This window comes from Gopherus evgoodei, chromosome 2, assembly GCF_007399415.2.
Source record: "Gopherus evgoodei ecotype Sinaloan lineage chromosome 2, rGopEvg1_v1.p, whole genome shotgun sequence".
NCBI classification, from domain to species: Eukaryota; Metazoa; Chordata; order Testudines; family Testudinidae; genus Gopherus; species Gopherus evgoodei.
In genome coordinates, this window is record NC_044323.1 from 177,517,442 (window position 1) to 177,536,590 (window position 19,149).

At 41.8% G+C, this 19,149-nt stretch overlaps 1 protein-coding gene across 2 annotated transcripts in view; it reads right to left on the reverse strand.

Annotated features, from left to right (window-relative positions):
- The window catches only part of BLOC1S5 (biogenesis of lysosomal organelles complex 1 subunit 5), a 37,140-nt gene extending 20,214 nt beyond the window's left edge, over nt 1–16,926 (reverse strand). The window contains exons 1-4 of one of the 2 annotated variants that reach the window (XM_030552377.1): nt 16,696–16,926; nt 14,766–14,848; nt 3,645–3,729; nt 1,419–1,477 (exon numbers count right to left, since the gene is read on the reverse strand). In XM_030552377.1, coding sequence (XP_030408237.1) covers nt 1,419–1,477; nt 3,645–3,729; nt 14,766–14,848; nt 16,696–16,801 — 333 coding nt within the window. In that variant the 5' untranslated portion in view covers nt 16,802–16,926. Of the gene's footprint in view, nt 1–1,418; nt 1,478–3,599; nt 3,730–14,765; nt 14,849–16,695 lie in introns of both variants that reach the window. The other variant, XM_030552376.1, reaches the window with a different exon arrangement.
- Nucleotides 16,927–19,149: the final 2,223 nt, after the last annotated feature.

Below are 19,149 nucleotides of genomic sequence, written 5' to 3' on the forward strand. Positions count from 1 at the left end.
TACACCTAAATTAATCAGATATGTATGAAAGAGTGCTGTACTGTGCATTTAGAAGTTTCATAATAGCAGCTAAGTGGAATTGTGCAAGTGGAGAGAGTATTTTCAAACTCTAATACCACAAACAAGACCAATTTTCATTGGAACACTCAAAGTGCACTTGCCTCCTCAATGAGAAGTATTTCCCCAACTACTTTCAAGTTGCTAACGCCAGCCATTTTGACATTAGCACTATAGAAAAAGCCAAAACAATCTGCAGACTTGGGAAGTTTCATCCCAAGAAGTTAAAGTTTTACCACACCTTAAAAGAAACATGCACACAACCTTAACTGTAGCTGCGATTAGTGCTCCAGCTATAAACTTGATACTTGACTAGGGAGATACAGTAATACGAATATTCTGAAACAAGGCAAGCCACCTTTTTCAATTTCACTTCAGACAGAACAGCAGAACTACAAGAGGCAGTAGGTTTATCTAGTTTCCTAGCTACATTTCAGCGTTAGGTACAATGAACCTAAATGTTGGCAGGGCCCATGACATGATACTATTCACACAGTGCCAGTACTCTACTGCAGCTAGATTAGCCATCTCTGATGATCATGAAAAGCATGACATATTGCAAGGAAAAAGAAGGAAAAATCTGAACACCTGCTGATACACATCACTGCACGTCTTAGTTCATGCGACTGGGCCAGAATGGCAGTTCTGGCATTTTCTGCATCTCCACAGAATTATAAAGTACCATTTTGAAATACAATCATGAAAGGTGAAATGGGAAAATGCAGATGTACCATAGGAAACTAATTTCTTGTACAATTTTCCAAATTTGAGGTTTAGAGTAGATGTAATTCAAACAAGCAAAGTGCAGCCCATTGAGGGATTCCAATGATTCACATATTCCTATAATATGGCCTTTCATTAAATAACCAGCGCACAAGCATGAAATGCTTCCTTTTCAACAAGCAATAACATGCTCACTGTTTTCAGCTAACCAGGAAAGCTTTACATTTCCATTCTGGTAGATTCGTGAGTGTTTTTTGTTCCACAGAAAATAAGGTGGGGTTTTTTTTGTTTTGTTTTTTTAATTTCTCCTGTGACAAATACCACTCTAAGCAAAGAGGGGGAAAATATTGAAAAGGAAATTTTAAGACATTTCCATACGTTTGGAGAGTGAGGGAGGAGCTGATGGCTCTATCAGTCTTGTGCTCCTATAACACAGACTGCTGGCTGCTTTATTCAGCTCATTCTTACATATGCAGATGTCATTCCACAGAAAGTTGCATTTTTAGCAAATGACAGTAAAAATGTATTCCTAAATCATGTTTTACTGAAGAATTTTTAGGTAGCAAGCAGATTTGCTGTGGATGAGTTTGAGAGTCTTATATTTAGGTTACACTATAAATCCACCCATCTGTCTTTACCTTTCTTTCTTCCTGCTCCCTCTGCTGGAGTGTGAGGATCCTATGGTTGGCTGCTTGCACTGAAACAAACAAATTGCAGCCTATTAATCAGCTGCCCCAGCTCAAAGAGAAGCCTGACTGAAAGAGGCTTAAAACGCATGAGGCTACTGGGACACTATCACTGTATGCAAAAAGACTGTGGGTTTTGCCCTCTGGGGTCAGTTACCTTTGGATTGAAAAGTTTTGCCAGTATTTGTAGGAAGCACTCTACAATGCTAACTATGTGGACACAGAGCACTAAGTTGCACCCTTGGGCTTTCCAGAAGCCAAACAGGAAAGGCAGCCAAGTCCTCCTGTGCCCATATTCCATAATATTGCTGACAAGATACTGTGCACTACTCAGCACCGCAGAAAAGATCTAAAAGTCTTGAAAACCAGTAACTAGAACCAGAAGGGGTGAATACTAAGTTTTGGTTATCTGATACCTTTTTTTTCCCCAAATATAAATGATTTAGTAAAAAATTATACAAGGAGAACATTTTTAAACTGGAGCTAGTCTCCTCACATTGTGATCCTAGCTCTATGAAAATGTGTTAGCAACAGTGGTAACTGTGTTTCTAGCCACTTTCAGACTTGTTTGACATCATATTTCATACATGCTCTGCACAATGGAACAGACTTGTCTTTCCCTCAACAGGTGTCTTGCATTCAATAACACAAAACTTAGTTTTCTGAAATATTTATCACTCATTTATTCTTATAATCATTAAAGCAGTAGTACTACTGTATAGATTACACAGCCAAGCACTCAGAAGTCAGATAATGACAATTCCAAGGTTGCTATGCCCCCTAGTGTGTGTATATTTGGATACAGGCTTTACTTACATGATTGTATACTACTACTCAAAGAATGCAAAGGATAAATATTTTTCTACAATCTTTACTACACATGTGTAGTATCTCCTTCTGTGTACTACTCTATATATGCCACAGACCATGTTTATACATATTACAAGTCAATATTTCACTTTGTTATAATTATTAACATATCTAAACTACCTAATTTTACAGCTAGATTGAATTTTGTACCTAATTACCTAATTCCAATTTGTGTCTAAGAAAGGCTGTGCTGCTGGCTGAAATGAAAGCATAAAATATAGAGGCACTGACAAAGCTAGTAAAATATAGACCTTAGAGAGCACATTACATAAAGTCTATGCCATAAAAAATATAATTGGATGGTTATGACTAGGAAACTGGCACTGTATCCACATACAAAAATGATCTTTTGTCATAATTATATATCTATATATGAGAGAGAGAGAGAGAGAGAGAGAGAGAGAGAATGAGAACGCGCACATCTGTATGCAACTTAAACAAGTTGCAAACAAAAAGTTAATTTTTGCTCCATTTTGACCCTATCCAATTCCTGTTATGTTACTTTAAAGCTCTTCCATTGACTTCAGTGGGAGTTTTCAGACATTAAAAATGCAGCCAAACTTACTGTACAAATGGGGGACAGTGAAGCTTGGTAGATAGAATACTGGAGGAGTGCCCTGAGTTCAATTCCAGAGTCTAGCATTGGCCTGCGGGGTTACCATGGGCAAGTCACTTCATCTCTCTGAACCTCCATTTCCCAATCTTTAAAATGGAGATAATGAGCTCCTTTGTAAAACCATACCTTGAGATTTATGGATGAAAAGTGCCCTAAGAGCTTCTTAAAAAAAACAAACAAACATACACACAGTGTTGTTTTACAAAGGAGATCATTATCTCCATTTTAAAGATTGAAAAGATGAGGCACAAAAAAGTGAAGTGACTTCCTGTGATCATCCCACAGGATGTCAGAGCCTGGTATTGAACTCAGAGCACTGACGTTCCAGTCCTGTGTTCTATCTATCAGGCAACACTGCCTCCCATTTACATAGCAGGTTGGGCTGCACCCTTAGGATCTGAAAACTCCCACTTAAAAGTCAGTGGAAAGGCTATAAAGTAACATTAACAGGTACTGGTAACTGGATAAGACCAAAGTTCTGTAAGTCTTTTTTAAAGTTGCACAGAGCTGAGAATTAAACTTTTGCATGTTTAAGACTTATTATACAATAGCAATTTTAGTAAGGATCATTCTGAGTTCAAATTATTCCAAATTATTCCTTTTAAAATATTACATAAAAAAAAACAACACAATGGTTTCTTGCTTACATCTCTTCAACACTTCATTCAGATCGCCATGCATCACCTGCTCACATTTAGGGAGAGTTTGGTCATTTGTCTCATAGATCATGGTGTTTAGGTTTTCAAGAACTCTCACTTCTCGGAGGCCACGTTTTTCCTGTTAGGAAAAGTGAAAAAGGAAAGCTCTTCATGTATTACATACTTCATTAACTGATACTCATATGAAGCTATTTGTAACTATTTAGCTCTAACTGGACTTTTTAAGGTTTGTAATAACATACCACACTGTTCTTAAATAGCTATAATATGCCTCAAACATTTTATTTAGTTGGAGTAAACTACAGCTGGAGACCCCACTAGCTTTAATGTGATGCATACAAAACAAACAGGAATCAAATGGATAGTTAGGTGGCAATCATGGGTTAATATGAAAATCCATTTTGCAGGTATAATGTGGTTCCCAAGTTAATAAACTATTAAGTTTAGCACAGTTCATCACAGTGAATGAGAGAGATCACTGCCACTTAACACATCACATCTGCTTATTTACCACTGTTATACCACAGATGAAAGAAGCTTTATTAACAAACGTGAAAGTGCCCTTCTTTCTTGTGCAATGTAGCAACACTGCTGTTCCCTGAAACAAATGTTGAAGTTATTTATAACAACATATGATGGACTGAGAAAACATAGTAACTTAGATATCTGAGATTTATAACAAAGGTTGGGTATAACAAGATAAGGGCAAGAGAGCTGAAATCATCACACTTACAGATTTGATTAATAAAAGATTACAGACCAATTAAATGATAATAGTTCTACCTTTTGATAGCTTTCACTTTTAGTTTAGCAATGTGATAATACTGGCAGCGTACATGAACTGACAAAGATCCAGGGCCAAAATCAAGGCAAATAAGATTTTGACACTGAAGTATAGTGGTGAAATCAAAACTAAAGGATAATATAATGCTAATGACTAAACAGGTGGCATCCCTTCTGAACTCACTGCTGATCAGCAAACCCAGTGCTAATGGGATTTTACTAGTTGAGCTGCCTAGGCTCTACTGCTTAGGCTTTTTAAAATAAAGCTTCCAGTAACACCTCACCACTATCGCCTTGTTATTCTGGTGGCGTTTTGCTCTTTTTAATTATGCTTGATCTGCAACACAGGACTATCCCAAGAAATCAAAAATACATAAAGTTATCCTGGACTTTGTTGTAGCTTGGTCTTTACATTTTGGCAGGTAGAGCTGCAAGTAACCATGCCTGTATTGTAATTTGCCAATCACCAGCCTATAAAATAAAGTATAATACAGCAACTAATAATACTCTTACATAGTACTTCATAAATGTGGTCAAGCATAATTATTCCCATTTTAAAGATTGGGAAACAGAAATGCAGACAGGTTACATGACTTGCTCTAAGAGTCACAAATAGAAATCAGATTTCCTGATCCTTAGTCCAATATTCACTAGATTACAATCCCTCCAAATATGAAGCTCTTATCAGTGAGGGATGTTAGTGTTCTCACCAAAGGTCACTATTTAGCATATGCTAGTTTATCACTTAAAGAAAACATCCCTCACACCTGAAGCTCTAGACCACTCTGCAAAACTAGAGGTAAGTGTCAGCTTTTGAAAGAAACTCTAAACTAAAGCCATGTTTATACTAGTGAACTTACAGCGGCGCAGCTGTACCAATGCAGCTGCGCTATTGTAAGCTCACTCATGTAACCGCTCTATGCTGATGGGAGAGAGCTCTCCCGTTGACATAATTAAACGACCTCAATGAGCAGCAGTAGCTATGTCAGCGGAAAAGCATCTCCTATTGATACAGCTCTGTCCACACCGGTGCTTATACTGGTGAAACTTATGTCACTCAGGGGTGTTTCTCTCTCCCCCACACCCGAGCGACATAACTTATGCTAGTGTAGACATAGCCTACGTCTAAGCCTTACCGCTTTAAGTAAAAGTGAAAGTGTAAACTATCCTTTGCTTTGATAAAAGAAAGGGTGGTTCTTACTAGAAAGATAAGAGCGATGGAAAAATCAGCTTTCCAGCAAGAATTTAAGGATACTTGAAATTAGCACAATGAAACCTTAGATGTAATCCGACACCTATGTTAAGTCTGCTTCTGACCAAGCCCTAAGGCTGGAAAGTCTACCCTATCCTTGTAGTCCTTAACTTAAACTGAAGTGATAAATCCTTCGAAGAGCTACACAGGATATTTATGTATTAGAGACAATAGTTAACTTTGGTGAAAAGCAATTTTAAAATGTGTGTATGGAGCAAAGTGGGCTTCTCCTGGCAGGAAAAATGGATATAAATTTATAGATTTGCCTCATCAAACTAGCATGGAGACAAATTAAATACACTTAAAATGGCACCTTGTTTTTCCATCAGAGTATAAAAGTTAAAGGGCATACCACCTCTGTGATGCTGGCAGACCAGGTGCCAGCTCATGCCAAGACCCCTCGGCTTCACTGAACATGGACAAATGCATAGCTGGAAACCAGTCTGCCTCGGCTTTGTTTTAGTATTGCTAAAATAGATATTAGAGTTATAAGAATGTGTTTAGACTTCATGAAATGCTTGCAGAATGCTGCATATATTAATCTTACTTATAATATCTGTATCTTATGTTATAAGGTAATATTTCCATATTTGCTTTTTAACTATACAAGTTTGCGAAAACTGTAAAACCCCACAGTCAGGGTAGTTTATCACAAGAGGTATCATCTCCTCCGCAACAAAAGAAGGCCAATAGACATCAGACAAGCTATTGTGGAATATCAGTGGACAAAAAAAGACTGATTGCCCCTCCACACACACTAGCAAGTGTGTGCATAAACTCTAGTCCCATCAGTTTGAGGTCTATTGGAAGGGGATAATTTTTCTTGCAAGCGATTTTTAATCCCTGTGCTGCTAGGAATTTGGAGAGGGCAATACTTATAAATATAAGAACGGGATCCCCAAGCTGCTTGGCATGGGTTAACCCTAAAGCACATACAGAGCTTGCATATTATAGCAGCTACTGCTGCCCTTTAGAACTGAAAACTGTATCTCATTTGTGAGTATGTTTACCTGCTTTAACTGTTTAAATAATACTCCTGGGGGAATTATGCACCACTGCGCAATGCAGAATTTTGCAGAAAATATTGTGCACACAGAATTTCTTTTCCCCCACAGAAATGGGCTGCAGTGCTGCTGGTCACCACTAAGAGCCACTGGACCCGACAGAGCCCAGCTCGCACATAGAAGACACTGCCAGGGGAGAGAGAGAGAGAGGGTTCCTGGCAGCTACAGATCCCACATGTCCTGAGGGAAGGAGATGGCAGTGTGCAGGAAATGCTACACAACATGGGACTGAGTATCAGGCTGTTTCTCCCTCTGAGCTCGGGGGTGAGGGGCGGAAGGGCTGCAGGTATCTGGGCAAGGGGAATCCCTGTAGCTGGGCTCTAGGTGTGTGCGCGGGTATCTGGGTTTGGGTGCCCCCATGGCTTGGCTCTGGGAAGAAGGAGGTGTGCGTGTCTGGTCCCCCAGCTGGGTTCGGAGGGGATAGAGAAACAGGAACTGGATTGTCATAGGGGGTTGTTTTAATTCTTTACTCCTGACAGAATTTGTGTGTGTCTGTATTGTTACAGACATACTTGCTGACAGGCATTTTTAAATAAATTACCAAAATAATTGAAACTGGCATGATTATGTAGTGTTATTTTGACACACAAAATTTGCAGAATTTAAAAATATCATGCACAGAATTTTTAATTTTTTTGGCGTAGAATTCCCCCAGAACTCATATTTCTTTTTCAATACATCTTTAGTTAATATTATAAGGTTGTCTACACACCTTGTCTTTGATTTGAGATCTGAAGTTCAGTTGACCTGGGGAAAGTGACTGGTCCTTTGGGACTGGGGATCAGTTGGGATTTTTGGTGTAAGGGACTATCTATAACAAAGGCAGGCTTGTGTGGATAGCAAGATAGACTGGACTGCCAAAGGGGACTGTCTGTGACTATCTTAAGGCTGTTATAGTGCATAAGGAGTTCACACTTGTTAACTGGTTGGAGAAATCTAATTACAGAACATATACAACCAGTTTAGCGTTTGTGCTCTGATCCTTGACAGTCTCCCCTGAAGGTGGCGCTTATGCTTGAGCTACTCTAGACAGCTTGACAACTTCATTATTTTATTAAACAATGTTTGTAAAAGGAAAAATTGAGCAAAAATATTAAAGAAAGTCTTCATATTATATCAGCCTAATCCGATGTTGATCTTACCCTTTCAATGCCATACTCTTTTCCTTCAAAATCTAGATGTGTGAAAACAATTATTCTTAGAATTAATCTTTTAAAAATCAGAATATTATTTACTTTTGCTGCCATCTTGTGGCAATTATTTTTCACTCATTCAAAACTGAGTTGGCAAAAATTTTCTCCTTCAACAATATATCAACCTTGTTCTTAGCTGGATACAAGTCATCATTCTTTAACTGTTCTCTGACCTTTTGTAAAATATAAAAGATCAACAACAGTGTATTCTGCAAGAAGTTAATCATATTGTTGACATCCATAAAACAAACAAACAAATAACTAACTATACAATATATTAAACCTGGATTTGTTTTTAAAATCGAACAATCCACAGAAAGTAATAAGTACATTTTCATCATAGAACACTAACAACTAAATTACTTCAAAACACATTTTCTTTTTAAAAATGGAGATAAATTTGATGGTCAGTGAAATTATGACTAAAAGCATTGGTTAGAATATCATAATGCAGGTATCAAGTATCAGAGGGGTAGCCGTGTTAGTCTAGATCTGTAAAAGCAGCAAAGAATCCTGTGGCACCTTATAGACTGACAGACATTTTGGAGCATGAGCTTTCGTGGGTGAATACCCACTTCGTCAGATGCATGTCATCTGACGAAGTGGGTATTCACCCACGAAAGCTCATGCTCCAAAATGTCTGTTAGTTTATAAGGTGCCACAGGATTCTTTGCTGATAATGCAGGCAGGCTCTGTACCAGTTTCCACACACAATACCTCTGTAAAGCATGTCAGGAATCCTTCATGATGAAAGATTCATAAATATATTCATGCGCTGAACCTGCAAACTGCTCCATACAGACAGACCCCTGCACTCATGAAGAGCTCCACTGACACCAGTGGGGCTCCACACAGGCACATAGCCCCACCAGGTGCAGAGGTCCTCCCACAAAGATTCATTTGCAAAATAAGTCATAGTATAACCAAGATAATATCACCCACCAATGAAACTAGTAGCTGTTTAAAAACAATGACCAGCACCTGTACAACAGAGTAGGATTGGAAGTAAAGAATACTGTACTTTTTGAAAACTGCAGGGTAGGTTTAGTATGTGTACAGAAAGCAGTTAACCAAGTTGGAATTCTGCCAGGATACCTGGGCTAACTCCTTCATCAATATTGAAAGATCTTGCAGCACTTATATCCACAAATGCTCATGTTATTTTTAAGGCTCAACACCTCAGTTCTCATAATGATCCCCATAAAATTATGCTATGAATTAAGGTTGTCATATACTGCATCTTATCTAGCAGCACATTCCCCCATTGAACTAATGACCCAATCAGACCCGGTTTAGCTTGAGATCCAGTAAGACCACAGCATGAGGTGTTATGCAAAGGTTAGATATAGCACACTCCACTGCAAAGATATTTTCAAATAGCCATTAGACCAAACGAATAACTATGTGGATCTAACCAGCACACAGAAGTAGATGCACACATTAAGAGAACAGCCTTTTATGTGCCAAACACAATTTGATTACTTTCACTTTGTTTGGGAGTTATGAGCATAAACTATCAAGGAAAACTCACTGATACACTCCTCAACTCTCTCAAAACCTTTTTTTTTTGGGGGGGGGGTAGAGGGAGGCTGACAGAAGAGAAAGAAGATCTAATCCAGGGGTCAGCAACCTGTGGCACGCGAGCCAATTTTTAATGGCACGCGGGGCGGGCTGAGGGCCTCAGCACACCGTCGCTCCGGCACCTTCTGCCGCCGGCTCCTGCCAGCGGGGACCCTCTGCCAGTCCCACTCAGCACCCACTGCCAGCCGGGGGGGAGGAACCCCAGGCTAGCAGGGGGCTGAGACCCCAGCTGGCAGGAGCCCGCAGCTGAAACCCCAGAGCGGCAGCAGACTGAGCCGCTCAGCCTGCATCCGCTCTGGGGTTCCCGCTGCTGGCCCTTTGCCAGCCAGGGTCCTCCTGCCGCAGCCCCACTCAGCACCCACTGCCAGCCGGGGGGGAAGGAACCCCAGGCTGGCAGGGGGCTTAGATCCCAGCTGGCAGGAGCCCGCGGCTGAAACCCCAGAGTGGCAGCAGGCTGAGCCGCTCAGCCTGCATCCACTCTGGGATTACAGCTGCTGGCCCTTTGCCAGCTAGGGTCCCCCCTGCGGCAGCCCCACTTACCTTGTGCAGGCACCCTTCCAGACAGGGTCAAGGCCTGCGGCCCTGCTCAGCCCTACCGGGGCCAGCTCACTCACCTCAGCTGCCAATCTGGGGTTCCAGTTGCTGACCTCCTGCCAGCCCAGTCTAGATCTCCAGCCCTACTCAGCCTGCTTTCTGGCCTGGAGTCCCTGCAGGCCACCCTGGGCTCTTCTCCTGGCCTTGAATCACTGCTCTGCAGCCTGACTGCTGTGGCCCACTGTTCCCAGCCTGGGACAGTGAGGGTTGCACACAAGGGAAGAGAGGGTGCAGCTCAGTACCCCCATCTTAAAATTGCTTATCTCAGACCACACTGTGTTTGACCTTGTGCCTGCCTTCTATCGCCATTTTTTTCCCCATTGAGAGTTGAAAGGAACATTTGACAAAATGGCAGCTCCTAAGAAAGTGAAGCTAGATGTCCGATCATTTCAGCCTGCTTAGACAGATACATTTGGGTTTATTGAAAAGAAGGACCGTGCTATTTGTGCTTTCTGTTATGAAAGTGTTGTTTGTCGCACGTCGTGTTTGATGACATTCTGAAACAAAGCACGAGAAAACTTTTCTTGACGAAGCAGACAAGACTGAATCAATCAAAAAGGCAGTAGCAGCCTATGAGAAGCAAGGTAGTGTTTTTAAAAGCTTAAGTATAAGTAAAAATCAAGCTACAGAAGGAAGTTACAAGATTGCACAGTGCATTGCAAAAAACGGAAAGCCATTTACAGGTGGGGAATATATACAAAGTTTTTCTCAGCAGTTCGGAGATTTTGTTCAGTGATTTGCCAAATAAAGATACAATCATATCTAGAATAAAAGAACTCCCCATCTCTGCCAGAACAGTTGAGAGACGCATAAGTGAAATGGCAGAAAATATTAATGAAAAGCAGACGACTTCATTGAAATACACAGCGTTTAGTGTTGCAATTGATGAGAGTGTGGATATAAACGACGTTCCATGTTTGGCTGTTGTTGCAAGATACTGTGCTTCCGATGAAATCCAAGAGGAACTTTGTTGCCTAAAACCCCTGCATGGCACAACAAAGGGGGAAGATATAGCAGAAAGTTTTGTAAACCATTTTGAAGAACAAGGAGTTGATATCAGAAAAATATTTTGTGTGACAACCGATGGTGCTCCTGCCATGGTCGGAAAACAGAAGGGATTTATAAAGTTGCTTGAAGATCAAATTGGCCATCCGACAGTCAAATTTCACTGTATCATCCATCAAGAAAACCTGTGTGCTAAAATTTCTAATTCAGAGCTTAATAATGTGATGACTACAGTGGTTCGAATTGTGAATTTCCTTGTTGCTCGATCTACTTTGACTCAGACAATTTCAAGCACTGCTAGAAGAGATGGACAGTGCTTATAACGACATCCCACTTCACAGCAACATTCAGTGGCTAAGTCGTGGCAAGGTTTTGGTGCGCTTTGTAAACTGTTTTGATGCAATCAAGGCCTTTTTGTCGGAAAAAGAACAAAACTACCCTGAACTGGATGATGACAAATGGCTGTGTAAGCTCATGTTTCTAACTGATATCACCGCTCACCTAAATGAACTCAACTTCTGTCTCCAGGGTGCAGGGCAAACAGTTCTGGATCTTTATGAAGCCTGGAAAGCATTTGCTGTGAAACTAGCAGTTTTTTCCAGGGATATTCAAACTTCTACTTTCCGCTGCTTCCAACTCATAAAAGAGCTATCGACACGTTGCACTGTCAATGTCGATGAGATTGAAAAGTACATGCAAGAACTGGAATCAGAATTTTCTGACAGATTTCAAGATTTCCAGCGCTTTGGCCCAATGCTTTCTTTTCTAATTAAACCTGAAAAGTTCAACGAAAGTGACTTGGATTTGTCTGTATTTCAGTGGATGGTTGTTGAAGATTTCAAAATGCAACTCATTCAGTTAAAAAGCTCAGAATTGTGGACATCAAAGTTTGTGGATCTGTGGAGCGCATTTGAAGCCACCGAGAGAGATCATGGGGCCTCTATTCCGATCTGCTGGACATCTCTGCCAGTGAAATTTAACTGTTTGAAGAAAATTGCTTTTGTAACGCTTTCAGCATTTGGATCCACATACCTGTGTGAACAGGTATTTTCACACATGAAATCTCTGAGCCGGTTAACAAGTGATCACTCAGAAGCCTGTGTGCAGCTTAAAGTATCCAAATATGTGCCAGACATTGGAAAACTCAGCAAGGAAAAGCAAGGGCAAGGATCACACTAAACTAATAAAATCTGCATTTTAATTTAATTTTAAATAAAGCTTCTGAAACATTTTGAAAACCTTGTTTATTTTACATAACAGTAGTTTGGTTATATAGTATAGATTATAGCGAGACCTTCTAAAAAAACCGTAAAAATGCATTACCGGCATGTGAAGCCTTAAATTAGAGTGTATAAATGAAGACTTGGCACACCACTGCTGAAAGATTGCCGACCCCTGATCTAATCACATTTTTTAAACAGCTACACTACACTCCCAGTTATCTGAATTCCCTTTATCGAAAAATCCTAGTTATCCGAATCCACATGTCCCCCATGTATTCCTATCAATCACAAGCAATACATTCTTAAGGACAGATATACAGAGCCTTCTGTTTATAGAAAACATGATGTGTAATTCATGCTACACCAATATAACAATGTATCCACTCACACAGTGGTTCCATGACACAAAATTGTGTCAAGTTCAAAGCACAGCTCCTGTAACCAGCTGTATCCACAGCTGCATCTCGAGTCAGTGTTCCTCTTCCATCACAGAGCCTCACAACCTGGGTCATGGCCCTTCCTAGTAAAAAGTGTGGTGGGGATGTCACTGATGTTGCAATCATCAGTGACGGTAAAGCAAAGCCCAAGTGACTTTTCAGGCTGCCATTCCCAGCTGTTTACTGCCTCCCAGCCTACAGCTAGAACCAGGCTCAAAATAGTACTTCTATTTATCTGAATGCCCAGATATTCAAAAGTTTCATATGTCTCCCAGGAGATTCAGATGAATGTGATAGTACTATATATATTTACTACATACTTTCTGGATCTTAAAAAAAGTTCTTCATTTACAGCATTCAGAGTCAGTATGGATCCACTGCTCTCCTGAAATCTCAGATATTTGCTGCAATACAGAGCCTTTCCATCTACAGCCAACCAGGAGGCTGCAACCATTCCTCTGATGATTCATCCACATCAGTGACTTTGTAACATTAGACTAGATTACTGCACTATATTCCAGCCAAAGCTTTTGAGAGACTTTTGTAATAACAGTGAATGTGCATGTTTGTAAACGAGCAGTTGTTATATTTTGATCATTTTTAATTGATTGCTTGTATTGATATAGAGTGACCAAGATGCATTGGTGATAAGCGCCAGGGTACATTTCCAAATAAATAAATAAAATATTTGTACTTCACCTATAATACCCTATTGTATACTTGTACATTTGGAGGTGTCTGGAAAATTAAGTTATTTTGTTCTTTATATAGCAACAAATACCATAGATGGAACAAGAGATTGGTCAGTGTTAATGTGGCCGGTACTGAGCAATTGGCTGGTGTCGAAAAGAATGCCAGTGCCGGCGGTTTTGTCAGTGCTGTAGCTCCTGAAGTCGGTCAGAGCTGAGAAACAGGGCTGAGGACCGTAGGTCTGCCCAGTAATGGTCTTTGGACAATTTCTTCGTATCACTATCAGAGGAACTTGGACAGGCCTTGGAGCTATGTCTCCTGTCGAATGATGTTGAGGCAACTGACCTCACAGGGGATTGTGTTCCGACAGGCTGTGCCTCAAAGTTTGAGGAGGGAGTCCGTTTCTTTCAGTCCTAGCAAGAAAGAGATTACTTTCTCTTCAAGGGATGCGGGGAATGAGGATTGGCAGACAACCTGGCAGAGCATGAGGGCCTCACAGGAGGAGAGTCCGGGCCCAGATCCGATGCAGGTCATAACAATTTCCCCATGAAGAGAAATTTTAACTCAATGTCACGGTCCTTTCTGGCTCTGGCTGTCAGGCCGTGGCAGCGGGAACAATTTTGTGGGATGTGTCCTTCTCCCAGACAGGGAATACTCTGCAAGTAGCCATCCATTACCAGCAAGGTGGCCCACAAGAGACACACCTCTTAAACCCAGGGGATCCAGGCATAATGGTGAGAGGAAAACAGCTTCTCGGTCTGGAAGGGCATGAAGCAAGGAAAAGAAAAAACTAAGCTATGAAATAATTGTAAAGGTAAAGTAAAAAGAAAATTTTTGTTTTTGTTTTTTTTAAGATAGAAGAAAGGAAAATGAGAAGAAAATACTAACTACAACTAACAGATTAGGCACTATCTATTGAGGGAACAGGAAAAGTGGGCTCGGCTGCAGATTCCATCCAAGACCGAAGGCGGTAGAGAAGGAACTGGGGGCAGCTGGACTGCACAGCTCTCTCTATATGTCCTGCTCACAGTGTGAGAGCAGGGAGATATGCATGTGCAGTTTGACAGGCACTGCTGATGAAGATTGCTGATCCCAGGTGCAGGAGCTGCTGCCGCACCTACAAGTGGAGCACCCATAGAGACATCACTCAAAGTAGTAGTATACATCTATTCTGGGCAGGAAATGCATGTCAAACAAGATTTTCAAAGAAGGTGCTAAAAAATTGTTTCAAATCTCAGTGTATACATATAACAGCCCACTGGTAATATAAAAGCACGCTAAATGAAGTTTCATAATTATACTAGATCTTCTCTTTTAAAACAAAATACTTACTTCAAATTCTTTAATAAAGTAACGTATTTCTCCTTGAATAACTGGCCTGTGATCCAGCAGTCGGGAATGAATTTCTCCAATGTCTAGAAGAGTAATGAAATCCAAAGTTTTAATTTTCTAAAGACACAATCCATACTAGGTAAAAAACAACATAGTGAAGCACTGAATATTTCAAAAGGAGGAAAAGTAAAAAAACACCATTATCCAATGGACAAGCAAGCTAATACAAAATTTCAACTAATGCTATGATAGTATCAGATGTTTTTTCTGGCTAATTCAACAAACCCACCATCTTAAAACAAATGCCACAAAAAAAGAATATTCTGCCATCCCAGACCTTCCTGGCTGCTACGAGGGTGCATGAGGGGGTTCCATTCCCCTACCTATCATCCGCTATTGGAGGCCTCATCCCCAAAGAACAGCTGCAGTATTTGTCTTTGCTGCTCCACATAACTGACAAGAAGCAGAGTAGAGTGAAACTAACTTGATTCTTGTCAGTTTCCACTTCGCAACAGTTTGGGAAAGCTGTAAGCATCAGTGAAAGCACATCCACAACTCTAGAAGACTGTACTACATCAGTTTAGAACTAGTCTGGAAGGTTTTCTTCGCAACTATAATGCCTATAAATATATTTTTCTTAAATGAAACCCTAGATTCAGCAGTTGATGGAATTCACCTACAAAAACTTCCTACCTGCCACAGATAAGTAGATTATTTCATGTTTGAGAAAATGGAAAAGATGGACAAAGTTCGCAACAAATACAGAGTGTATGGTAAAATGCTAAAAAGTATCACTGAATGACTCATGTAAGTTCAGATACTTTAATATATAAATTGAAGCAGGACAAAAAACAGAATAGTGGACAGCATGGTAGAGGAAGGCAAAAGAAGTGACTTCCAAAGAGAAATTGAAAGGAGAGGAGCAAGGATTCCTAAATCAAAATTTTGAAGATATGGGTGCTTAAAGTTAGGGGTCTAAATAAGTGGCTCAATTTTCCAATGTGTAGAGCTCCCAAGATTCTAACTGACTTACTCAAAGCAAATGTGAGTGTCCAGCACTTCTGAAAGTCAGAATTACTATTAAGAGGTTTAAAGCTAAAGTTAGACACCTAAATGTGAAAATGTGGGCCTCACAGAAACATCATGTCATTTCAGGTGGTGAAAGCAATGCAAGAAAAGACATGAAGGGGAGATCAGACACAGATCAGGCCATCCATCACAGCGGTTTTGCTACCAAGCAAGAAGCAGGTCTATGAATTGTTCGCATTTGAGCTGCAGAAGATACAAAGAAAATGAAAAGGCAGCAATGCCAGCCAGTGATTAACAATGCTATCCTTGATAGGACAACCTCAGAAGTGGAGAGTGACACCAGGAGGAAGAGATAGAAAACAAGTGTTATACAAAAAATTAAATAATCAAAACTGCCGTCCCAGATTACACTGCTATCAGAGGTAGGCTATAGGACTAGATGGCCACCAATCAACTATGAGCTAATTCAGAGGAAGGTACAGGAAACGCTGTACTGAAAAGTTAGGTAATGACTTGTCCATAAGGGAAGTTTCTGCCTAACACCAGGCGATTAGCACCGGCTTTCTGGCCTGAAACTCGAGTGTAGACATGGCTGTTAAATACGTGCACCCGCTCCCCTCTGTAATGCCATCACGGGAGCGCTTTAGCCGCACATCTCTGACCCTTCCCTCGATCTTGCTGAGCTCTCAGCCTCGGGCCACAAACTCCCGGGGCGAACTGTGCTACTGGGGAGGGAGAGACTCTCGCGCCGCCAGTGTCCGAGGCGCTACGGGGGGTGGGGGGCTCGGACACCGCCCCTCGCGCTCGCCCAGCGGCCGTTGCGCGGCGCTCAGCGGTCCCGGGCGGGAGACACAGACAGGCGGAGACACCGGGGCGGGGCGGGGCCAGGCCCCCTCCTTACCCTTGATAATGGGGTGAGCCGGCAGCCCCACCGAGTCCCGTTTCCTGCCGGCGGGGAGCGGGGATCCCGCAGCTTTCCCCGGGGTGCCGGCGGGGCCGCTGCTCATGGTGCCGCACTTCCAGCTCCGGCCGCAGCGGGGCGGCGACCACCGAGCTACCACATACGCGCTACACGGCTTGGCAGGCGCACGAAGCCCGCCCTGAGACGTCACGGCGGTGTTACGTAGCTCTCCGCAGCCCGATAGCTTCCGCCTCCTCCCCAACGCCTCGGTATGACGTCACTTGGCTGCGCCGAACTCTGGGCTCAGAACTTAAACCCGGGCCGTCCTTCGTTTGGGTGAATGACTCGCGCTGCCGCCATGGCAACCGTGGCCGCCCTGCTGGATTCGGCAGAGCCGCGGAGAGTACACGCCCCCGCTACTGTGACGGTGGCAGCACCCCAGCGGCTAAGGGGGACCCTGTCCGCCACACGCACATTGCGTAGGCCCCGCCCTCGCTGCATCCCCCCCCCCGGGGGGCCTCTGAGCAGCGGCTGCAGGCCCCAGCCTGGTTCTCCCTGCGTCACAGCAGCGTCCCGCCGCGGGGCTAGCCCCGTCCCAAGCTGGCCGGGCGGTGAGACAGCCGCTCCTCTCGGCAAGGCTTTCTCACCCCAGACTAGTTCACTCCCTGCAGGCGGCGGGGGTCCATCACTCACCTGCTCAGGACAGCGGCACAGACCCACCAATAGAGTGCAAAACGGGTTTCCTATACAACAGCTGGGTGGCTGCAGCTTGAAATTTAAACAGTGCCACCGAAAATCGTACCAAAATGAGGAAATTCAGAGTACAGTTCCCCACAGCAACCTTAACTCTGCCTTGTGCCTGTGCATTACAAATGGACTTTTATCAGGCCCTGCCAGAGTTTTTAAAAAAAAGTACATAATGTATAGGGGTTTTTTGTATTGTGCTGTTTAGTAAATAGCCTCTGTTGCAGTAGTCTGGATTCTTGTGATGAAATACCTTAATGTAAAATCATATGTAAGAGTAGTTTTTTTAAAAGGAAAAATGGGACAATTTTCATCATATATAAAATGGGATAGAAGGATGCTCATCAAAATTTTTGATTGGGTCATTCGGGGAAACAAGCGTAAAGCTTCTGAGCCTTGCACTCTGATACATCTTTCTGAAGGTCAGAAAACTAAATACTGTGCTGACTGAATTTGTGCTACCGTGCCATAGGTGTGCCACTCACCAACATCCCTCAACTGGTTGAACTTTCTCTTATTTGGGAAGGAGTCCTAGTTCAGGAAGTTATTCTGAGAAGTAGTCAGAAATATGTCTGTTTTTCCTGCCTCTGTAAGAGGAAGTGTATTTAAATCAGCTGATAGGCTTTTTATGTATTATCTTCCAACAATAAACAAACAAAAGGATACTTACTTCTTATAAAGCATTTGTCATTAGTACGTCTCAAAGAGCTTTACAATGGAGGTCAGTATCATTATCCTTATTTTACAAATAGGGAAACTGAGGTACAGAGAGGCAAAGTGACTCACCCAGCAGGCCAGTGGCAAAACCAGGAATAGAATCTAGGTCTCCTGAGTTGCATGGTCCATGGTCTGTACATTAGGCGAGCAGCTCTCAATGGTGCTATGATAATTAGTGTCACCATCTGGGATTTAGCAGAGCCATGGAGAGTAAACACCCCAACAATTGTGATTCTGTGGCACTGAGCTCCCCTATCCCATGACTCCTCTTTGTTTAATGAATTTGTTTGCTTCCATTTTTCTTCTGACTGTCCCTTTCTATGTTAGCTTACTAGAAAGACAGCCTAGGAGGTTTGTATACCAGCTATTTTCAGAATTCATACTTTGATATTTTTTCAAACATAAATCTGTTCATTCACCATCCAGACAAAAAGTGAATGAAAATGAATATAAGATATATGGTTACTTGTCTACGTGAGGTTCACAGGGTTTTTACATACATCCCTTTATAAGAAGTCCTAATTTCCCCTTTTTACAATGTCATATCCATTGCCTAAATTGCTAAAGGAATGAAGAACACCTTTAATTCTGCGATGCTACTCTTTGGTGAGCTGCCAGTTTCTTGAGAGAGGTACAGTCTGCACATCACCCCCATTCCGCTCTGTGATCCTCACAGACAACAATGGTCAAATGTACAGAAAATAGCCAATAATACTAACTCTACCATATGATAACATCTTATGCAGAAAGAATAACTACATTTTCAGATTGCAGGCTACATTTGCAGGGCTGGAATTAAGAGAAACAGTCAATTAACCTGTAAACTGAGTAAATTTCATGAGGAGTACTGAATAGGGAATTTCACAGTGTGAGAGAATTAAATATAGAATGTCAAAATGTCCTGATAACAGCATCTCTTCACACAATTTGAAGTATTTTTCCAGAAACATTCATAGTGAAAAACAAGAAGATGCATGGTCTAACAAAACAGAA